Raw genomic sequence first — 24483 nt, forward strand, 5'->3', positions numbered from 1 at the left:
TTTATGTTTAATTATGCATTAAAAATTAAAGCTTAATTGATGTACGCAGTATTTTAATTTGAATATCAGCGCGAGAAACAAATTTAAGAAAAGTAGTATTACTCTCTTAAGTTAACAACATTGCATACTTTTAGGCATACATGGTTTTTCAGTTAAACTGCATTTTAAGTTTATCAGAGTTTAGTATTCCTAGTGTACGGAATATAGCACTTGGCCACTTTTGATACTTGCAAAATCTCCCTCCCCCTTTTGACCCTGAAACTTTACTAGCAAAATATTTATTTTTTTATTATTTTCAGAAAGTACTTGTATTAAAAATATTCATGTACATACTTACTCTGCTCTCCGCACATTGATAAAAATGAAACACAAAAACCTAATTTTACTTCATTATTGTTTATGCGCACCAGAATCACTTTGCCCAAGCCAACGGCAGCAGTTAACAGCAGTTGGCCACACATACCAGCTGTGCATTGGGTTACCATTTTCAAGTTATTTGATCACATATTTTTGCCATAAATTGCCAATGTTGCGGTCGACCCAACCAATATTGACCGCACTTTATGAGCAAAAAATATTTCACGTAAATTGTATCTACATATGTACATTAACACACACACGCATAAGCGCAAAAGTTAATAGTTTGAAATGAGGCTAGTTGGAGTGAGTAAAAAAGAAATAGCGTGAGGATGCACAAGATATGCCACAAGTGCGGCAGTATTTAATAAATATTTGATACCATACAAATTATGTTAAATGTGCGAGTATTTATGTGTGTGCGAATAATTTTCATAATAAGAGTGTTACATTTTTTTTTTTTTTTGTGCAATATCTTTTTAGTCATCTTTTTATGGTGAAGCAATAGTGGGAATGTTGTTTGCCCCAAATAAGTAAGGAGGACAAACATATTCCTTATTTCTTGCTATCTCTGATTCATTTGCTCAATGTTCACTTTAAATGACATCGGACTGCAGATTTATCAATTATTCATTTGAATATATTTTCTCAAATTTTTGTACGGTGGTGGTCAAAAATATTTCACCCATTGCATGAACAGCCCACAGCTAAATGCCTGTTATTTTACTTAAAGTCCAAATATAAATAAATTGTTTCGAACTCTTACCGCTTTTTTTGTTTAAAACAGAATTAAAACAATCCCATTTCATTACCATCATGCTTGGCTGCAAAACAAAAAATTGATACCGTGTTAGAAACCTTGGATCAGTCAGATAGAGACTTTAATTTCCATACCAGAGGTGGCAGCACCCCACATTGCTTCTATATATCTGAATACTTATACTCGCTCCCAGCATCTCAGCTGATATCTCGCGGTTGAGATGAAAAGACGAGACTCCAATTCCTTACTGGTTCTTCCAGAGCTGCCCTACGGGAGGCTGATTCTATAGCTTTATCTTTTACGTTGTTGAAAGAACCTTCCACATCAGCAAACGCGGAAAGTATGTTCTATTAACATACAACATTTTTTGGAAATCTGCTATAAGTCTGAGTAAATACTCAGTTTTATGAGCACACCAAAATGATATTAAGCAAAGCACATATACGAGGCGTCTGTAAGGTGCGTGTAAACAGAGTCTCATAGTTTAAAAAGATGTTTACCATTGGTAGTTTAGTCATTTTTAAATTGATATTTCAGCGCTACTTTTAAATTTTTATAAACTTGTTTGATGGCCTGCACTCCTCTTCAACCTGCTTGTATACATATTGTGACGAATACTAGCAACACTAAGGGGTACTATCATCTCTAAACCGATACTAAGCAGTGACTCGTATGCACATCAACAAATCAATCATTATGTCTACCCACATGTCCATACGAGCAGCGGAGAAGAGACGCACAAACACATGCATATATCTTATCTGAGATGCTCACAAAAGAAGGCAATAATGTGTGCAAGTATCATTCACATATACACGCGCATATGAGAAGCTATAAACGTAGTCATAGCTGGTAATTTTATAGCTGATAACTAACTAGTAAATTCTAGAATAGAAAAGCCAGAAATATGCAACGAAGGAACCAGACAGTATAAAAGGTAGCAACAGTAGAGGCACGGCACGACAATCAGTTTGATTTGAGACGCTATATGGCGAGCAATAGAAGTGTTATTTTGAAAATAGTCTAATAAAGACCATTTTGCATTATCGAATATTGGAGTTATTTATTCAACAGTTTAGTGATTCGAACGTTAGCAGAATGTTGCAAATAAGCGGAATTGCACTAAATTCGTAACAATATGTACATAAATTTTTCTGGGAAAAATTTTAAACGCAATATTTTGTATATTGTAAACATAAATGAAAATTTAAACTTGTACTGAAAAACCGGGCCTTTGGAAGTGCAGTATTGCATACTGTTAGGCGTGCTTAATATGCATGCCCTTCAAGTTTTTACCGATGCAGCTTCAAGGAAAGTAGACTCAGAAGTTGGAAGCTTCCCCAAGTTCCTATTACGTACTTTGAACATCTTAGGGTAATGACTTCCGGAAAATTTGATGAAAGATTATATTGTAAACATAAAAGAAAATTTAAACTCTACTGAAAAACCGGACCTTAGAGTAAAACTTTGAAAATGCAGTATTGCATACTTTTAGACGTGCTTAATATGTATGCCCTTCAAGTTTTTGGCCGATGCAGCTTCAAAGAAAGTCGACTCAGAAGTTGGATGTTGCCCCACGCTCCTATTACGCACTTTGAACATCTCTCAGCTGAAGAGATCTATTTCCGACTCTTGTCTGGCAAATATTTTTTCTTTATCTTATACGTAGTGTGGTGTGTAGTAATGTGCACTTACAGTGGTGTTAAAGTGTCATTCAATTAACGAAATACAAGTTCAAAAAGTTCAAAATGTCTTTAATAAAAAGCTAGTAAGGGAAAAAACGTATACCATGCATTTATCTTCTCACACAAATTTTCTCAAAGTCATAGTGCCAATAAAATAATAATTATGTCATAAATTTTATGTGATGTCGTTAAGGGATTTCACACTTACACACATTTCAATATTTATTTACAACACTTGCACAACAAGGGTGCATAAGCAAAACATATTTTTATGCTTCTGGCGTTTGCACTTCAAATCCATAAAAAAATCTATTGACTGCGCTTTTTCGCTTATTGCTGTAAGGTCGTTAAAGAAATTTAATGTTCATGCGTCGCCTTCAAGTCAAAGTTTGAGATATAAAGATTTTTTGTTGTTATTTATACTATATTGACGTGCACATTGTGCGGATTTGAAGGAGAAATGTGTGGTGCAGCAATTCTTTCTACGCGCAAAAGATGAAGCTATTGCAATTAGCGCAAGGATTTAACAAAATTGAGCGATGTTTTTCTGAACAGCTTATTTAAAAGCTCTACAAAATTAGCGACAGCCCTCCTAAAAAAGGAAATACTGCCGATGTTTTTTGATAAGAAACTGACTGAAAAGCTACGTCGAATGCCTGAAAGAAGGAAATGTATTTATTAGGTTAATTGGCAAAAGCTTCACGGCAACTTAGTAACAATAAATAATTCAACACAGAGATTTAAAAAGTCATAAAAAAGGCTTGACGTTATTAATTAGCCATGCTTCCAAAAGCTCATATATCTCTTTAAAGCTCGAAGCAGTGGTATATCGAACCGTAGCTGCACAGCTTATTAAGTAAGTCATTGCATGTTGTGAAAGTTGCTCTAAAAGCTATCCACTTGAAAAAGCCTGAAAAGTTTTATAATAAGGGACTTAAAAGCTTCGAGAAAATTCCCCTTCTACGTACGCAAAATATTTTCATTAGCTTTGCAGGGTTTGTGCTCCATTGGTGATCACTTCAAAACCTTTTCAAGCCTAATCTCAAACAGCATGACTGATACAAGTTTACCACATTTTTAATCATTTAAAACATAGTGACTATAAGCTGTATCCAACTTAAAGTCTGTTAGGAGTTTTTGCAAAAGCTTCTACGTTTTGTAATGAAAATGATGCATTGTAAAGCCCTGATGTAAAAAATGTACTCCTTTATCAGGTGAAGCTTCTAGCTAGTTAAAATATGCAGCTTTGCAATACAGTTAATTTTTTTTTCGCCCTGAACTTCTAAAGCACCAATATATGCAATCAGAGGTCATTGCTTAATGGCATAGTAAGCTAATATAACAGCGGCGCTGGTAACAACCTTAAAATCTCATAACTACCGCAATGACAACGCCTTGCCGGGTTACACAGCATTCGTATGAAGTGCGTAGAAGTGAGTAGAATGGTAACAGTCGTAAATTTTCACAATATTGTTTTTTTTTTTTACTTTTCACATAACTCTAATTTACAAATATCTGCTTTTAAGCAGCCTCCGGAAAATTTTTTTGAAAAATCAGTGCGAATTTAGAGAGATATATAACTTGCAATGTTGGACTAAAAATGATTGGGCTATAAAACTGCAAACTCCAAGAAATTCATTGAACTCAAAATAATAAGATCGAAAATTTCGTAAAACTTTAAAAAAATAATACATACACATATGCATGACCTATATACTTAATACACATAGCTATGCATTAAGTTACGTAGAAAGATTTGTAATTCACGCCGAGCCGCCCGATTAGCTGTTAATGGTACCTAATGTAGCTGAACGAAGAAAGAGCAATATTTTAAAACAATCTCTGAAGTAAATGACGAGCAATTGATGACTGTTGTGCGATTACAGCGAGAAGGATAACAGGGGTATACAATTTAAACACGTACATTTATTTTAATGCTAGAAAATAGTGAAACGGGTGTAGAACAACCCCTCTAGGAATCAGTTTCTCTTAATTATATTTAAATTAAAATAAAATAAATATTTTCAATTAAGTAGCCAATTGAAATTTGTCCAACCTGTCCCATCCGTCACAAGCTAAAATATGCTAATATACAAAGCGCATCTTAGTTTCCCACGAAACGTATGGTATAGTCGATACAGTTGCCTTAAATTGGGAAGTGAAATCTTCAGCAGTGATTTTCGTTGGAGTCGTGAAATTCGTTTTGTACTGTCCCACTCGTCACTGTTGGAAACTAAAAATTGCTCTCTTAAATTACCTATCGTTCACCGCTTGTATGCTGAGGCCTACGACTGGTATCCTGTTGCCGAACTTTCTCTTGTTGTTATTGTTTTTATACTCAGTGTGCTTTGCACACAGCGTATATTAACTTTGATTGGGTAAAGGTTGGTTGTACAGGTATAAAGGAATCGAGACGGATATAGACTTCCATACATCAAAATTATCAGTATCGAAAAAAAATTTGATTGAGCCATGTCCGTCCGTCCGTCCGTCTGTCTGTCCGTTAACACGATAAATATGAGATATCTTCACCGAAATTGGTGCACGAGCTAATCTGTACCCAGAATAGATTTGAATTGAAAATGAGCGAAATCGGATGATAACCACGCCCACTTTTTATATATATAACACTTTGGAAAACACAAAAAACATGATTATTTAGTAAATAATACACCTAGAACGTTGAAATTTGACGTGTGGACTGATATTGAGACTCTTGATAAAAATTTAAAAAAAAACAAGTAAGGAAGGTTAAGTTCGGGTGTAACCGAACATTACATACTCAGTTGAGAGCTATGGTGACAACATAAGGGAAAATAACCATGTAGGAAAATGAACCGAGGGAAACCATGGAATGTGTTTGTATGACATGTGTATCAAATGAAAGGCATTAAAGAGTATTTTATGAGGGAGTGGGCCATAGTTCTATAGGTGGACGCCATTCAGGGATATAGCCATAAAGGTGGATCAGGGTTGACTCTAGAATGCGTTTGTACGATATGGGTATCAAATGAAAGGTATTAATGAGTATTTTAAAAGGGCGTGGACCTAAGTTCTATAGATGGACGCCTTTTCGAGATATCGCCGTAAAGATGGACCAGGGGTGACTCTAGAATGCGTTTGTACGATATGGGTATCAAATGAAAGGTGTTAATGAGCATTTTAAAAGGGAGTAATCCTTAGTTCCATAGGTGGACGCCTTTTCGAGATATCGCCATAAAGGTGGACCAGGGGTGACCCTAGAATTTGTTTGCACAATATGGGCATCAAACAAAAGGTGTTAATGAGTATTTTAAAAGGGAGTGGGCCTTAGTTCTAAAGGTGGACGCCGTTTCGAGATATCGCCATAAAGGTGGGCCAGGGGTGACTCTAGAATTCGTTTGTGCAATATGGGTATCAAACGAAAGGAGTTAATGAGTATTTTAAGAGGGAGTGGGCCTTAGTTCTATAGGTGGACGCATTTTCGAGGTATCGCAATAAAGGTGGACCAGGGGTGACTCTAGACTTTGTTTGTACGATATGGGTATCAAATGAAAGGTGTTTATGAGTATTTTTAAAAGGGAGTGGGCCTTCGTTTTATAGGTGTTCGCCTTTTCGAGATATCGTCATAAAGGTGGAACAGGGGTGACTTTAGAATTTGTTTGTATGATATGGGTATCAAATGAAAGGTGTTAATGATTATTTTAAAAGGGCGTGGGGCTTAGTTCTATAGGTGGACCCCTTTTCGAGATATCGCCATAAAGGTGGACCAGGGGTGACTCTAGAATTCGTTTGTGCAATATGGGTATCAAACGAAAGGAGTTAATGAGTATTTTAAGAGGGAGTAGCCTTAGTTCTATAGGTGGACGCCTTTTCGAGATATCGCCATAAAGATGGACCAGGTGTGACTCTAGAATGCGTTTGTACGATATGGGTATCAAATGAAAGGTGTTAATGAGTATTTTAAAAGGGAGTAATCCTTAGTTCCATAGGTGGACGCCGTTTCGAGATATCGCCATAAAGGTGGGCCAGGGGTGACTCTAGAATTCGTTTGTGCAATATGGGTATCAAACGAAAGGAGTTAATGAGTATTTTAAGAGGGAGTAGGCCTTTCTGGACCAGGGGTGACTCTAGACTTTGTTTGTACGATATGGGTATCAAATGAAAGGTGTTAATGAGTATTTTTAAAAGGGAGTGGGCCTTCGTTCTATAGGTGTTCGCCTTTTCGAATTATCGCCATAAAAGTTGACTCTAGAATGAGTTTGTACGATATGGGTATCAAATTAAAGATATTAATGAGAGTTTTAAAAGGGAGTGGTGGTAGTTGTATATGTGAAGGCGTTTTCCAGATATCGACCAAAATGTGGACCCGGGTGACCCAGAACATCATCTGTTGGATACCGCTAATTTATTTATATATGTAATACCTGCCAATATTTTAAGGGTTTTTTATTTCGCCCTGCAGAACTTTTTCATTTTCTTCTACTTAATATGGTAGGTGTCACAACCATTTTATAAAGTTTTTTCTAAAGTTATATTTCGCGTCAATAAAATAATCCAATTACCTTACCATGTTTCATCCCTTTTTTCGTATTTGGTATAGAATTATGGCATTTTTTTCATTTTTCGTAATTTTCGATATCGAAAAAGTGGGCGTGGTCATAGTCGGATTTCGTTCATTTTTCATACCAAGATAAAGTGAGTTCAGATAAGTACGTGAACTGAGTTTAGTAAAGATATATCGATTTTTGCTCAAGTTATCGTGTTAACGGCCATGCGGCGGGACAGACGGACGACTGTGTATAAAAACTGGGCGTGACATCAACCGATTTCGCCCATTTTCACAGAAAACAGTTAACGCCATAAAATCTATGCCCCTACCAAATTTCAAAAGGATTGGTTAATTTTTGTTCGACTTATGGCGTTAAAAGTATCCTAGACAAATTAAATGAAAAAGGGCGGAGCCACGCCCATTTTTAAATTTTCTTTTATTTTTGTATTTTGTTGCACCATATCATTACTGAAGTTGAATCTTGACATAATTTACTTATATACTGTAAAGATATTAAATTTTTTGTTAAAATTTTACTTTAAAAAAAATTTTTTTTTAAAAGTGGGCGTGGTCCTTCTCCGATTTTGCTAATTTTTATTAAGCGTACATATAATAATAAGAGTAACGTTTCTGCCAAATTTCATCATGATATCTTCAACGACTGCCAAATTACAGCTTGCAAAAGTTTTAAATTACCTTCTTTTAACAGTGAGCGGTGCCACGCCCATTGTCCAAAATTTTACTAATTTTCTATTTTGCGTCATAAGATCAACTCATCTACCAAGTTTCGTCGCTTTAGCTGTCTTTTGTAATGAATTATCGCACTTTTTCAGTTTTTCGAAATTTTCGATATCGAAAAAGTGGGCGTGGTTATAGTCCGATATCGTTCATTTTAAATAGCGATCTGAGATGAGTGCTCAGGAACCTACATACCAAATTATATCAAGATACCTCAAAGTTTACTCAAGTTATCGTGTTAACGGACGGACGGACGGACGGACATGGCTCAATCAAATTTTTTTTCGATCCTGATTATTTTGATATATGGAAGTCTATATCTATATCGATTCCTTTATATATGTACAACCAACCGTTATCCAATCAAACTTAATATACTCCGTGAGCTCTGCTCAACTGAGTATAAAAAATTTTTAAATGGGTGTGGAACCGCCCACTTGTGATAAAATCAATTTTACAAATATTATTAATCATAAATCAAAAATTGTTAAACCTATCGTAACAAAATTTGGCAGAGAGGTTGTCTTTACTATAAGGAATGCTTTGAAGAAAAATTAACGAAATCGGTTAAGGACCACGCCCACTTTTATAAAAAAAAATTTAAAAGGGTCGTGGACGAATAAAATAAGCTATATCTTTGCAAAAAAGATCTTTATATCAATGGTATTTCATTTCCCAAGTGTATTTATAACAATAAATAGGAAAAACTTCAAATTTAAAAAAATTGTCGCGGCACCGCCCCTTTTATGACTTAGCAATTTTCAATGTTTCGGCAGCCAAAACTCGAAGAAAAATTAACGTATCGTAATAAAATTTGGTACACATATTTTCCTGCTATAGAAATATTTCTGGAAAAATGGACGAGATCGGTTAAAGACCACGCCCGCTTTTATATAAAGGATTTTTAAAAGGGTCGTAGACAAAAATAATAAGCTATATCTTAGCGAAAAAGAGCTTTGTATTAATAGAATTTTACTTTCTAAATTGCATTATAACATTAAATTGGAAAACAGTAAATTTTTTGAAAATCGGTGTGGCACCGCCCCTTTTATGACTAAGCAATTTTCAATGTTTCGGGAGCCATAATTCGAAGAAAAATTAACATATTGTAATGAAATTGTGTACACATATTTTCTTATAGCAGAAAATATTTTAGTAAAAATGGACGGGATCGGTTAAAGACCACGGCAGCTTAGATATAAAACATGTTTAAAAGGGTCGTAGACTAGAATAATAAGCTATAAATTAGCAAAAAATAGTTTTGAATCAATGTTATTTCACTTATCATCAAGTTTTATTGTAAGAGGAAATGTGGAGACATTTTTTTAAACGGGCGGTGCCACGTGTTATGTAGAAAAGTAATTTATCTGAAATGAAATGTACAATTGAAGCTCACGCTGAGTATGTATATAATGTTACGTTAGACCCGAACTTAGACACCTTTACTTGTTTTTTTTTTTTTCAGAAAATACAACGACTCACTCACTTACATAATTTTCAATTCTCTTTTCTTTACTTCCAGGTGGCCTACAAATCGAAAACAGTCGCGAAGAGGATCAAGGCAAATATGAGTGTGTCGCTGAGAACTCAGTTGGCACTGAACATTCAAAAGCAACAAACTTATACGTAAAAGTACGACGCGTACCACCTACATTTTCACGCCCACCAGAGCCTATCAATGAAGTGATGTTGGGTGCGAATTTGAATTTATCATGCATTGCGGTGGGCTCTCCTATGCCACATGTGAAGTGGATGAAAGGTAAGTAACTATTGAAATCAGTTGATAAACACATTTTTTGACTTCAAATAATTTGTTGTTTGACTTTTTTTAGGCGCTCAAGACTTGACACCCGAAAATGACATACCAATCGGCCGTAATATTCTACAACTGACAAATATACAACAAAGCGCAAACTTCACATGCATAGCGGCTTCGTCTTTGGGACAAATTGATGCGACGGCGATGGTGAAAGTTCAATGTAAGCACAACATTTTGTTGAAAGCTGTTTTCAAAGAATTTAATTATATTTCTTCCAATTTCTCAAAACTTTAGCACTACCAGCTGCTCCAACAGACGTGCAAATTTCTGAAGTGACCGCCACATCAGTGCGTTTGGAATGGTCTTATAAGGGACCTGAAGATTTACAATACTATGTGATACAGTACAAACCGAAAAATGCGAATCAGGTTAGTTGGAATTACCCTCAAAGAAATGAATTACCATTTTTTGCGTATGAGTTTTGCCCAAGTTTTAAAAACGAAAGGTGAAAGCTTGTTCAAATTTGTAAGAAAGAACTTTTTGTGCAGCTTTCATCTAATACAAAATAAAAGCTGAAAGCCAATACAAAATTCTGACAGAAAGCTTATTGTCCAACTTTCATCTAGTACAAAAAGCGTATTACTAAAAGCAATCAATTTTTTATATTAATTAATATTTGTAAAACCTTCAATGAAACTAGATTTATTAGTTTAAAGTCAGTAAAGCTTTCACTTTATCTACATAAATGTAATCTTTCACTACACATATGCAGCTTATAGTGACAAACTTATGTGCTATTCTTAACTATTCGCTTACTTTCTTTCACAGGCTTTTAGCGAGATAAGCGGCATTATCACAATGTTTTATGTTGTGCGAGCTTTAAGCCCTTATACCGAATATGAATTTTATGTCATTGCAGTTAATACAATTGGACGTGGTCCGCCATCGAAACCTGAGACTTGTACCACTGGTGAGACAAGTAAGTAAACCAAACTTTTTTAGTAAAAAATTTAAATTGTATGTACATAGATATGATAATGAAAGTTCTGAAATAAGTTGTTTATAAAAGCTCTACAGAATTAGGGACAGCCCGGCAAAAAAGGTATCCCCGATCTTTTTGATAAGAAACTGACTGAAAAGCTATCTCGAATACATGAAAGCTTTAAAGGTCTAATGAATAGAAACAAGCTGAATTAGTTAGAAAGTTTCTCAAGAACTTATATTTCAGCACAGGGATTTAAAAACTAATAAAAAAAACTTAGTTTTATTCATTAGTAAAATATGCTTTTTTGACGATTAGGAAAGTTTTATTTACAGAATATAAAATAAATTTTCAAAAACTCATACAACTCTTTAAGCTCCACCTGAAATATAGCTGCACAGTTTATTAGTAATGCTATAGAGATAGAGATGGTTGGACGGAAATGTTTTGAAAGTTGCTCTTAAAGCTCTTAAGTTAAGCCAGACTGCTAAAGAAATACTTATTTGTTTTATAAGGCCAACTTTTAGGAACCTAAAAGCTTCCAGAAACTTTCGGAACTACATACGTTTGATATTTTCATTAGCTGCGCACAATTTGTGCTCCTTTTCTCACAAAGCTTTTAAAGCTATTAATTGGTGATTACTTCAAAAGCTTCTCAAGTCTAATTCCACACAGCAGTTTAAAGTCTGTTATTTTTTTGTAAAAGCTTTGAAAAGCTCTACTTAAAAAGTTAAGTATAAGTTAAGAAAAAAATGAAACTTTCTTAGTAAATGAAGAAGCTTTGTGAAAGCTTAAAGCACATAATCTCGTTATCTTCGAAAAACTCAACTTCAGAAAGTTAAGTTAAAGTTAAAAAAAAAATAGAACTTTGACAGGGAATGTACATATATAGGAAAGCTTTTGTTTAATCTAAAAGGAAATCTTTAATTACCAAAGTAATTATTTATCATATAGTATATTTAGAGAAATAATGATCAAAGAAATGAGCAGTTAAATTTATTTTGTATCCCTTAGAAGCCTTTAAAGTGGTATGTGAGAGGAGATGCAATGCATAGTTATTGGATCTTTTTTCCTGTCTGAAAGTAACGAAATTTTGTCAAAAAGTAACGAACTCAGGAGCTGGAGCTTTTTACCCTATCATATAAAATAATGTGAAGCTAGCTAGTAAAAACCATTTGTATATATACATACATTTCTTTCTCATGTACATATCTTATATATTTAAGTTTAAAAGAGCTTTCAAGCTCTTTAGTTTTTATGTATGTACGTATGTTTAGATCCAATTTGCCACAATATCATATTAATGAATGCATCTTTCTTTCTCTTTTCTTCCACTTCTCTTTTCTATTGATGCTATCGTTTGAAGGATTTTTCCAACTAACTTTATTTTTATATATGTTGCATAATTTTCTTCGTATATTTTGTTAAAAGCTCCCATTTGAGTATTCAACAGCTTTGCATTTTTTTGTAAATTTCAAGTTGCTTATAAATTTGATATATAATTTTTTTTTAATTGTTTTGATTGAAAAGTTGATAGTCGAATTTTTTCAACTAAAACCTTTTTGAAAGTTTTGCGATTTTCCTTTCTTACATTTATGTTATTAAAAGCTTTGCTAATCGTTTTTTTAAGTTTTTCAAAACTTTACTTCTTTATAATTATGTTTAAAGCTTTTAATTTTTCTGTTTTGATTGCTCGAATTTTTTTTTAACTTTTTTTGAAAGCTTTGTATTTTTTTTCATAATCTTGCAACTCGATTCAATTTACATATCTCTCAATTTCTGCTCCCCATTTTTTGTTTCTCTCTGTTCTCTTCATTCATTGCTCGCTCTCATGGAATAACCAACAACAACAATTCACCTTAACGCGATATCCATAAACGTAACTGAATTGAAAAACAAAATCGAAAAAATGAATTCATAGGCGACTTCACATTCGGAGGTGCAAGTAAGTGTAATTTTCTGTAGTTTCGAACCCAAAAAGCAAAACTCATATTCATGCATTTTTGAATAAGAGCAGTTAAATTTTAGTTGTTTAAAATTGATGGTTATGCTCACGAAAGCTCACTCGTTAAAGCTATAATTGCTTAAGTTTATCTACATACATATCTACAGTTAGTTTTTAAAGTACGTAATAAGTAATGACTTGACTGATTCATACAAAAACCTCATGTGCGAATGGTGTTGAAATTGATATAAATTGAAAATGCATATCCGGTGGTGAAGTTTGTAACGACTGCTATGTATGGATATGTTTATGTTAGGTAAATGTTCTAAATATATGTCTGTGTGTGTATGCGCTGCAAATGTTTGTGTGTTTGTGTGCATGCCATCATTACCCCTAAAAGTATGCAATAACGTAAAAACGTTCAACGATATCAGTTGCGCAGTTTAAGCAGCAATTTTTATGGTGGAGAGCACTATAAGAAAAAAAAGATTAAAAAAAGGAAAAAAAAAACAGTAAAAAAAAGCTGCAGGAAATAATGTTTGTGTGCGGAGACGCGCTACAAAGCGTTACTATTGCAACAAAGAATCGCAGATAAAAATGTTTAAACGTTAAACAATTTCAATAACAATTGAATTGCAGGCGTGTTACTACAAATACAAACAGACGCAGCGCTGTTGTTTTATGCATATACACATGTGTATGTATTTGTATTTATGTAGCATGTACTTAAATGAACGATGTAATGGAAAACTGCCGTACAGCATATGCACACAAGCGTTCGTGAATGGAATACGGCATTTGTATGCTTACTCACCTTTAAGTTCACTAAGAGACTAGCTGATGCTCATTCATATAGTATTGTGCAATAAATTTGCATCCCAAAATATTAATAGATTTGGAACAATTAAATTGCTAAATGTTATATCTCCCTTCACTCCCCTTCCGAACCCTCTCAGTATTCTTCTCTTGCCGGCTTCTCTCTCCCAGTCTCTTTCTCTATTTCTGTCCATCTATGTTAGTAACCCCTAACAGTATTTCTGCCTTTCGCTGTATATGAAACCGGTACGCTCCGGTGCTTACATATTAGCACGACTGCTCCGAGAACGATTGGCGTCCTAGGCTAGAGTTCGTCCCAACGGGCATTGTAGACTTAGTATTAAGCAAAATTTGTGAATTGGTTATGAGGTAAACTGTAAAGTTGTTTAGAAGAGTTGAAATTGAGCATTACGAATAAATTTCAGCTATTTCTCTATCATGTTGAATAGTCATGCCTCTTTGTTGTTCTCTTTAACCCTATGTATGCCATGTGAGTTATTTTTACACTTATTTAGAAAGTTTTAAAGGAATTCTTCAATAATATTTCTGAAAAATTTCTTGCAGAGGTAAAAATATGAAACATTTTAAAAGAAATACCAGAACCTCAGGCTGAAGACTGAGTCACCGAGGATTTCGATGAGGATGTTCGTTTGCCGTTTATTGATTTGGTATTTTCGGGAAATTGCTACAGCTAAGGCACTAGCGTGGCTATTTCAGTAACTATTTGATGTGTCCCATCGAACCTTCTATGTCTGTGGATTTTAATCGCCTCTTTTGACAGACTCTCCTATCGCGAGAATATTCTATACTCCTTACACTGCTGTGGGCTGAAGGCAGAGTGAAAGCGAAAAGCGATGCTATGACAAAATATAAGAAACGAAGAACAATCCGACTCACAAAATATTTTAAAATTTGTCAACAAGGTTTAAAGCTTTCAAAAAAGATCGCTTCACGCCGCTCAAAGCACTCTGCGCCCAGCATAGACATATCAAAATTAGTACTATGCGAGATATCTGATTGTACTTGGAGCAACTTAGGATAGAGACAAACGGGAATCGAAGACAAGCGGGAATTTAGAGACTCGACAAATGGATAACTTGGCTACCAGATAGATTCTCGAATATCGAAACACTTGTAACGGTCACGAGCTTCTCTTCACTTAATTAAGTTGCTGCATTGCCAGTATTATTAATCGAAAACATGGCTTCTCGCGAGATTCTCAACATACTCGGGAAGCTCGCGAGGTTCTCCGAAATTAATTTAATCGCTCCATTGGGGTTATTTTATGTAGGGCGTACGATTTCTTCTCGAAGTTCTCGGTTCTACTTAGAAATTTACTTAGATCAAATTTGAAAAAAGTTAGTAGATACATCATAAAATATATATCTGGCGATCAGTACCAAATCAGCTGACAAGGGAATGTTTTTAGATGTCTTTCGCTTTTGCAAGTTCCATAAGGCATCCATTTCTTTTAAGACAATAACACAGCTGTATTGGATCAAACTTTTATTTTATACTTCTATATAATTTCACAACACTGTACATTAGGTCGGGTTAAATTGTATTGGGAAAAAAAACTTCAGGTGCACATCCAGTTTCTAAATCTATGGGTCATACTGAGTAATACTGGGACCATAGGTCTGAAATAAATTCCGAGCCTCCCTAATTTTATTAGAAAATTTTATATCCCAATCCGAATCCGAATTTGACATTTATTTGCATGTATTTTATTTGTGAGAGCCGCTATTCGGATTGGGATATAAAATTTTCTAACAAAATTAGGGAGGCTCGAAATCCATTTCAGATCTATGGTGGACAATATTACTCAATATGACCCATAGATTCAGAAACTGCATGTGCACCTGAAGTTTTTTTCCCCATACAATTTGACCCGCCCTCCTGTACATATATCCTTATGCATACATGCATATATATATGTGAAACTTTTCCACACCTACCAAGCGTAAAGTTAAACGCTTAAAGTTTAACAACTGGTTTGTTGTAACAAAAAGCCAATAAAAAGTTAAATAAAAACAAGTAAGGAAGGTTAAGTTCGGGTGTAACCGAACATTACATACTCAGTTGAGAGCTATGGTGGCAACATAAGGGAAAATAACCATGTAGGAAAATGAACCGAGGGTAACCCTGGAATGTGTTTGTATGACATGTGTATCAAATGAAAGGTGTTAATGAGTATTTTAAAAGGGAGTGGGCCTTCGTTCTATAGGTGTTCGCCTTTTCGAGATATCGCCATAAAGGTGGACCAGGGGTGACTTTAGAATATGTTTGTACGATATGGGTATCAAATGAAAGGTGTTAATGAGTATTTTAAAAGGGCGTGGGGCTTAGTTCTCTAGGTGGACGCCTTTTCGAGATATCGCCATAAAGGTGGACCAGGGGTGACTCTAGAATGAGTTTGTACGATATGGGTATCAAATTAAAGGTATTAATGAGAGTTTTAAAAGGGAGTGGTGTGAAAGCGTTTTCCAGATATCGACCAAAATGTGGACCAGGGTGACCCAGAACATCATCTGTTGGATACCGCTAATTTATTTATATATGTAATACCTGCCAAGATTTTAAGGGTTTTTTATTTCGCCCTGCAGAACTTTTTCATTTTCTTCTACTTAGTATGGTAGGTGTCACAACCATTTTATAAAGTTTTTTCTAAAGTTATATTTCGCGTCAATAAAACAATCCAATTACCTTACCATGTTTCATCCCTTTTTCGCATTTGGTATAGAATTATGGCATCTTTTTCATTTTTCGTAATTTTCGATATCGAAAAAGTGGGCGTGGTCATAGTCGGATTTCGTTCATTTTTTATACCAAGATAAAGTGAGTTCAAGTAAGCACGTGAACTAAGTTCATTAAAGATATGTCGATTTTTGCTCAAGTTATCGTGTTAACGGCCATGCGGAAGGACAGACGGACGACTGTGTATAAAAACTGGGCGTGGCATCAACCGATTTCGCCCATTTTCACAGAAAACAGTTAGCGTCATAAAATCTATGCCCCTACCAAATTTCAAAAGGATTGGTTAATTTTTGTTCGCCTTATGGCGTTAAAAGTATCCTAGACAAATTAAATGAAAAAGGGCGGAGCCACGCCCATTTTGAAAATTTCTTTTATTTTTGTATTTTGTTGCACCATATCATTACTGGAGTTGAATGTTGACATAATTTACTTATATACTGTAAAGATATTAAATTTTTTGTTAAAATTTTACTTAAAAAAAATTTTTTTTTTAAAAGTGGGCGTGGTCCTTCTCCGATTTTGCTAATTTTTATTAAGCGTACATATAGTAATAGGAGTAACGTTCCTGCCAAATTTCATCATGATATCTTCAACGACTGCCAAATTACAGCTTGCAAAATTTTAAATTACCTTCTTTTAAAAGTGGGCGATGCCACGCCCATTGTCCAAAATTTTACTAATTTTCTATTCTGCGTCATAAGTTCAACTCATCTACCAAGTTTCGTCGCTTTAGCTGTCTTTTGTAATGAATTATCGCACTTTTTCGGTTTTTCGAAATTTTCGATATCGAAAAAGTGTACGTGGTTATAGTCCGATATCTTTCATTTTAAATAGCGATCTGAGATGAATTCTCAGGAACCTACATACCAAATTTCATCAAGATACCTCAAAATTTACTCAAGTTATCGTGTTAACGGGCGGACGGACGGACGGACGGACATGGCTCAGTCAAATTTTTTTTCGATCCTGATTAGTTTGATATATCGAAGTCTACATCTATCTCGATTCCTTTATATATGTACAACCAACCGTTATCCAATCAAACTTAATATACTCTGTGAGCTCTGCTCAACTGAGTATAAACATTGAATGTAATACATACATATAAAAATTGGAAAGCAGGTTAAGAATTAAAGAAATAAAATTTCCAAAAAACGTGCATATAAAGAGACAAATAAAAAATGCAGCTCAAGTATGCACCACCTCACTTTTATCACGTATAAAAGCAACGCATAACGATGTTTTTATTGTAGTTGCCTTTTTTTCCATTTTCATAGCATACTTTTCGGCGTATGACGACTATTGCCGAACGCTGTCAGCATGGATTTACACAATTTGGAGCTGCGTTTTTAAACGATCATGCATACATATGCCATTTTATTGCCGCTTGTCATTGCGCAATTGTACGTAGAAATAATAGGGAAAAATGATTGCGTATAAAATTTCAAACAAACTTAAAAATGTTGCCTTTAGAAAAGTTTCAGCAGAACAATGTGAAAAAATTCGTTTTTTGGCGAAACGCTTTATAGTGGCTAGTTAAAAAATGCAGCGCTTTGCAGCATTTGTTGCATAAATTGTGCGGGTAGCACAACTTAACTGAACTGCCATTGATATTGGCGCTGCAGCTGTGTGGATATAGCTTTGCAGTACTGTGTAGCAAGATATAAAAACTTTTGTCGAGAACCTCAAGACAGATTTGTGAAACCCAAAAATCAAGTGTATATTTGTAAAGACTCAATTTCATGGAGTCACATGTATTTTGGCGCCTAAAAGTATGCACTACTAACCTTTTATTACATAGTCAGCACTTAAGATAGAAAGGCAGCGTTTCATTCTTAAATTCAACTGAAATTCGCACCCACTTCATATTCATTTCAGTATAAGAGTAAGTCAGGGGTCCGCATTCCTTAGCACAATAGTGATATCATCAACTTTGCAATCACGCGCGCAATTTTGCGCCTTAGGTATTCCGCGTTCTTGTTCAAGCCAGCCGCAAGAGTCACAACAGATGTTTGCCAATTGGTTCGCATTGGTGCTCAGTTATTTTTGATGCTTGAAAGTCACAAATTTGTCATGAGGTTATGGTCTGTACTGAATTAAACCAGTCAATTATCGACATCGAACGTTTCGGACTTTTTTTATATGCTTTATTCGTTCAAATATCTGAATTCTTGTGTTCCGGATTTGTTCTTACGGTGATGACTCCTTCAATCCCTGGAAGGCTGCGCTGTAAGCATGCCCAGGCTTCTAAGTGTTTAACAGAAACTGTTTGTTTAGCATTTCGTTACTCTTCTTTATTAATAGCATTTCCGCCTCATTGTGTAGATGATGTTCCAGCGACATAAGAAGACATTCCGTAGCAGTTCTAAGCGCTGTGTTTCGACAGATCTGCAGCTAACGGGGGACTTGAGAATTTCGTTGTGTCTGTGGACTTTCGTAACAGTTGCGACTACATGCTCGCCAACATGCAGGTCATTATCGAACGTCACACCCAGTATTTTTAAGTATCTGACCATGAAGTAGCATAATGCTATCGCCGTGAATGTCCAATATTTCCTACATTTTTGTCGTACACGTCGTGAATATGGTCGCTGAAGACTTGGTTGGTGATAGTGCCATAGTTCGCGAGGCGAAAAAACTGCGTTTTTTTTTTCTTTCAATTCTTCCAAAAATATTTAAAGCAGAATTTTTTTGTTTTAACGATTTTGCTGTTTTATCGGCCTTTTGGTTTGTATGATGGCGAGTTCGAATCGAGTTCACGGTCTAACAATATTTGTTTTGTCTTTATTATTGTTTTGATATATTTTTTCTTAATTGAAAAAATTTTAAAATTCGAATAGAAGAAAGAAAATGTTTTAGACAACTGCCAAAGCTCGTTGCTTAGATCCATTTCAGGCACTAATTTATTCCTTCATCGGCCAAGTTAAGGCACCGCTATGATAACCAGTCAGCCATCACAAAATTCGATACCGTGACCTATTTTTAAGAAAGTGCATGTCTTCAATCCGTGTCTTTTCGAAATTCGGAAAAAATCCAAAAAAAAAATGAATGCTTTTAACAAATTTTTCTCGAATATTTATTTCCTTAAAATTTTGTTTAAAAACACATTCATATCAACCCCTTAAAAAATAACTACTCGTGCTGAAAATTAAGTACAAAAATTTCCGAATTTTTTTTGTTTAATTTCTTTATTTGCTTCATTTTTCTTCCGTCTGGGCAATTCTTTTTTTTTTTTTTTGTTTTATTTTCCTGACGGAAAGCCATTTCCATTTCATACATTAAATACCTTAAATCTGTGTTTTCGAAATTCGAAAAAAATTTTGAATTTTAAAGCGCTATCGAAGCAAAATCGACCACCGTGGGATTGTCATTAGTTGTAGGCAAGCGGTATGGTTCAACGTCAAAAGCAGTATAAACTTTATATTGTTATGCGTAATCGGTACATGAATATGTGCAAACAAAATATATATATGTACGTATATTGACATCATATCTTTGAACATTTATGTGTGTAATTGTATGTAAAAACAAGTAAGGAAGACTAAGTTCGGGTGTAACCGAACATTACATACTCAGTTGAGAGCTGTGGAGACAAAGTAAGGGAAATCACCATGTTGTAAAAGGAACCTAGGGTAACCCTGGAATGTGTTTCTATTACATGTGTATCAAATGGAAGGTGTTAATGAGTATTTTAAGAGGTCGTGGGCCTTAGTTCTATATGTGGACGCCTTTTCGAGATATCGCCATAAACGTGGACCAGGGGTGACTGTAGAATTTGTTTGTACTATATGGGTATCAAATGAAAGGTGTTAATGAGTATTTTAAAAGGGAGTGGGCCTTAGTTCTATACGTGGACGCCTTTTCGGAATATCGTTATAAAAGTGGACCTGGGTTGACTCTAGAATGCGTTTGTACAATATGGGTGTCAAACGAAAAGTGTAATAAGTTGTTTAAAAGGGAGTGGGCCTTTGTTCTATGGGTGGACGCCTTTTCGGGATATCGCCATAAACGTGGACCAGGGGTGACTCTAGAATGTGTTTGTACAATATGGGTATCAAATGAAAGGTGCTAATGAGTATTTTAAAAGGGTGTGGGCCTTAGTTCTATAGGTGGACGCCTTTTCGAGATATCGCCATAAAGGTGGACCAGGGGTGACTCTAGAATTTATTTTGTACGATATGGGTATCAAATAAAAGGTATTAATGAGTATTTTAAAAGAGCGTGGGCCTAAGTTCTATAGATGGACGCCTTTTCGAGATATCGCCATAAAGATGGACCAGGAGTGACTCTAGAATTTGTTTGTACGATATGAGTATCAAATGAAAGGTGTTAATGAGTATTTTAAAAGGGCGTGGGCCTTAGTTCTATAGGTGGACGCCTTTTCGAGATATCGCCATAAAGGTGGACCAGGGGTGACTCTAGAATTTATTTTGTACGATATGGGTATCAAATAAAAGGTATTAATGAGTATTTTAAAAGAGCGTGGGCCTAAGTTCTATAGATGGACGCCTTTTCGACATATCGCCATAAGGATGGACCAGGAGTGACTCTAGAATTTGTTTGTACGATATGAGTATCAAATGAAAGGTGTTAATGAGTATTTTAAAAGGGTGTGGGCCTTAGTTCTATAGGTGGATGCCTTTTCGAGATATCGACATAAAGGTGGACCAGGGGTGACTCTAGAATTTATTTTGTACGATATGGGTATCAAATAAAAGGTATTAATGAGTATTTTAAAAGAGCGTGGGCCTAAGTTCTATAGATGGACGCCTTTTCGAGATATCGCCATAAAGGTGGACCAGGGGTGACTCTAGAATTTATTTTGTACGATATGGGTATCAAATAAAAGGTATTAATGAGTATTTTAAAAGAGCGTGGGCCTAAGTTCTATAGATGGACGCCTTTTCGAGATATCGCCATAAAGGTGGACCAGGGGTGACTCTAGAATTTATTTTGTACGATATGGGTATCAAATAAAAGGTATTAATGAGTATTTTAAAAGAGCGTGGGCCTAAGTTCTATAGATGGACGCCTTTTCGAGATATCGCCATAAAGATGGACCAGGAGTGACTCTAGAATTTGTTTGTACGATATGAGTATCAAATGAAAGGTGTTAATGAGTATTTTAAAAGGGCGTGGGCCTTAGTTCTATAGGTGGATGCCTTTTCGAGATATCGCCATAAAGGTGGGCCAGGGGTGACTCTAGAATTTTTTGTACGATATGGGTATCAAATAAAAGGTATTAATGAGTATTTTAAAAGAGCGTGGGCCTAAGTTCTATAGATGGACGCCTTTTCGAGATATCGCCATAAAGATGGACCAGGGGTGACTCTAGAATTTGTTTATACGATATGGGTATCAAACGAAAGGTGTTAATGAGTATTTTAAAAGGGAGTGGGCCTTAGTTCTATAGGTGGATGCCTTTTCGAGATATCGCCATAAAGGTGGGCCAGGGGTGACTCTAGAATTTTTTGTACGATATGGGTATCAAATGAAAGGTATTAATGAATATTTTAAAAAATCGTGGGTCTTAGTTCTATAGGTGGACGCCTTTTCGAGATATCGACATAAAGGTGGACCAGGGGTGACTCTAGAATTTGTTTGTACGATATGGGTATCAAATGAAAGGTGTTAATGAGTATTTTAAAAAGAAGTGGGCCTTAGTTCTATATGTGAACGCCTTTTCGAGATATCGCCATAAACGTGGACCAGGGGTGACTCTAGAATGTGTTTGTACGATATGGGTATCAAATTAAAGGTATTAATGAAGGTTTTAAAAGGGAGTGGCCCTTAGTTGTATATGTGAAGGCGTTTTCGAGATATCTACCAAAATGTGGACCAGGGTGATCCAGAACATCATCTGTCGCGTACCGCTAGTTTATTTATATATGTAATACCACGTACAGTATTCCTTCCAAGATTCCAAGGGCTTTTGATTTCGCCCTGCAAAACTTTTACATTTTCTTCTACTTAATATGGTAGGTGTCACACCCATTTTACCAAGTTTTTTTCTAAAGTTATATTTTGCGTCAATAGACCAATACAATTACCATGTTTCATCCATTTTTTCGTATTTGGTATATAATTATGGCATTTTTTCCTTTTTCGTAATTTTCGATATCGAAAAAGTGGGCGTGGTCATAGTCGGATTTCGGCCATTTCTTATACCAATACAAAGTGAGTTCAGATAAGTACGTGAACTGAGTTTAGTAAAGATATATCGATTTTTGCTCAAGTTATCGTGTTAACGGCCGAGCGGAAGGACAGACGGTCGACTGTGTATAAAAACTGGGCGTGGCTTCAACCGATTTCGCCCTTTTTCACAGAAAACAGTTATCGTCCTAGAACCTAAGCCTCTACCAAATTTCACAAGGATTGGTTAATTTTTGTTCGACTTATGGCATTACAAGCATCCTTACAAATTAAATGAAAAAGGGCGAAGCCACGCCCATTTTGAAATTTTATTTTATTTTTGTATTTTTTTGCACCATATTATTACTGGAGTTGAATGTTGGCATAATTTACTTATATGCTGTAAAGATATTAACTTTTCTTTTAAAATTTGAATTAAAAAAAAAAATTTTTTAAAAAGTGGGCGTGGTCGTTCTCCGATTTTGCTAATTTTTATTAAGCAGACATAAGGTAATAAGAGTAACGTTCCTGCCAAATTTCATCATGATATCTTCAACGACTGCCAAATTATAGCTTGCAAAACTTCTAAATTACCTTCATTTAAAAGTGGGCGGTGCCACGCCCATTGTGCAAAATTTTACTAGTTTTCTATTCTGCGTCATAAGCTCAACTCACCTACCAAGTTTCATCGCTTAATACGTATTTGGTAATGAATTATCGCACTTTTTCGATTTTTCGAAATTTCCGATATCGAAAAAGTGGGCGTGGTTATTGTCCGATATCGTTCATTTTAAATAGCGATATGAGATGAGTGCCCAGGAACCTACGTACCAAATTTCATCAAGATACCTCAAAATTTACTCAAGTTATCGTGTTAACGGACAGACGGACGGACGGACGGACATGGCTCAATCGAATTTTTTTTCGATACTGATGATTTTGATATATGGAAGTCTATATCTATCTCGATTCCTTTATACCTGTACAACCAACCGTTATGCAATCAAAGTTAATATACTCTGTGAGCTCTGCTCAACTGAGTATAAAAAGAAAAACAAGCAAACATAAATACAAACGACTAAAGCATATCTAACAATTGTGAGAGTTTAGCAGCTGAAGCAACAGCACCCGGGCACCAATACAAAACTTTTCATCGAGGCACACACACACAATAGCTATTAAATTACAATATATAGAAATGCTCACCTACTGGCATCAAGTTTTGAAATTTTTTTCCCACAATTATCCTTAGTTGATACGAACATCGCTGCCAGAAAGGCAGGTGGTTTATATTACGAGAGCACCATGCAGTCAGTTTTTTATGCTGAAAAGTGATTTTGCCTTTCCCTATGACTTTTTGTACCATCCATTTCTACCACTTCTCCTTCGTATTCCTATCCTTCTCTTATTACATCCATATTGAGAATCTGTTACTCTCTGCGAAGGGCAGCAAGCTATAGTGAACCGTAAAGGTATGCTATTTGATTAAACATTAAATGGCCTTTTACCACCTCGGCGGATAAGGTCAATCATCGAAGTTCCAAACTGAGGAGCATTTAGAAAAGTTATGACAGATATCTTTCACTTTGCATTGCAAAAAATTCCTCTCTTCAAAAGGAGGGTCCTCAACTTGTATGTTTTCAGTCATATTATCTCTGCTATGAAGCCGATTACTCCATGGCAAAGTATGTGGCTCTCTGTTAGGATGGCTGGCTTATTGTTATTCTACTCATATAGCGAGCTGAACAATCTTGTACGCCTAATGTAGGCTATAAACTTTTCGATTTCATTACATGTACCTTGACCTAGCGCATCGTCAGGGGAAATTTTCATAACTTTGTATGTACTCTGTATCACTACAGCTGCAAAAGAAGCCCATTGAATACCCATATATTTGCACCTAGCAAGAAGTATCATCAGCATTCGACAAAGTCAGCCCATACGAGTACACAGTTTTTCGGGAGCTTGGAAATCAAAGGGAGCAAAAGCGATGATATTCGCCACTGTATAAAAGGGCCTTT

General features: G+C 35.4%; 1 protein-coding gene across 43 annotated transcripts in view; it reads left to right on the forward strand.

Moving 5' to 3' along the window:
* The window catches only part of Lar (tyrosine-protein phosphatase Lar), a 1659242-nt gene that overhangs the window by 1469627 nt on the left and 165132 nt on the right, over positions 1-24483 (forward strand). For 41 of the 43 annotated variants that reach the window (XM_067764572.1, XM_067764575.1, XM_067764574.1 and 38 more), the window contains 5 exons: positions 9594-9830; positions 9904-10050; positions 10125-10258; positions 10659-10800; positions 12734-12757. In XM_067764572.1, the coding sequence (XP_067620673.1) occupies positions 9594-9830; positions 9904-10050; positions 10125-10258; positions 10659-10800; positions 12734-12757 (684 nt within the window). Of the gene's footprint in view, positions 1-9593; positions 9831-9903; positions 10051-10124; positions 10259-10658; positions 10810-12733; positions 12758-24483 lie in introns of all 43 variants that reach the window. The other 2 variants (XM_067764609.1, XM_067764612.1) reach the window with 1 other exon arrangement.

The sequence above is a fragment of the Eurosta solidaginis genome, chromosome 2 (assembly GCF_040869045.1).
Source record: "Eurosta solidaginis isolate ZX-2024a chromosome 2, ASM4086904v1, whole genome shotgun sequence".
In the NCBI taxonomy this organism is placed as follows: Eukaryota; Metazoa; Arthropoda; class Insecta; order Diptera; family Tephritidae; genus Eurosta; species Eurosta solidaginis.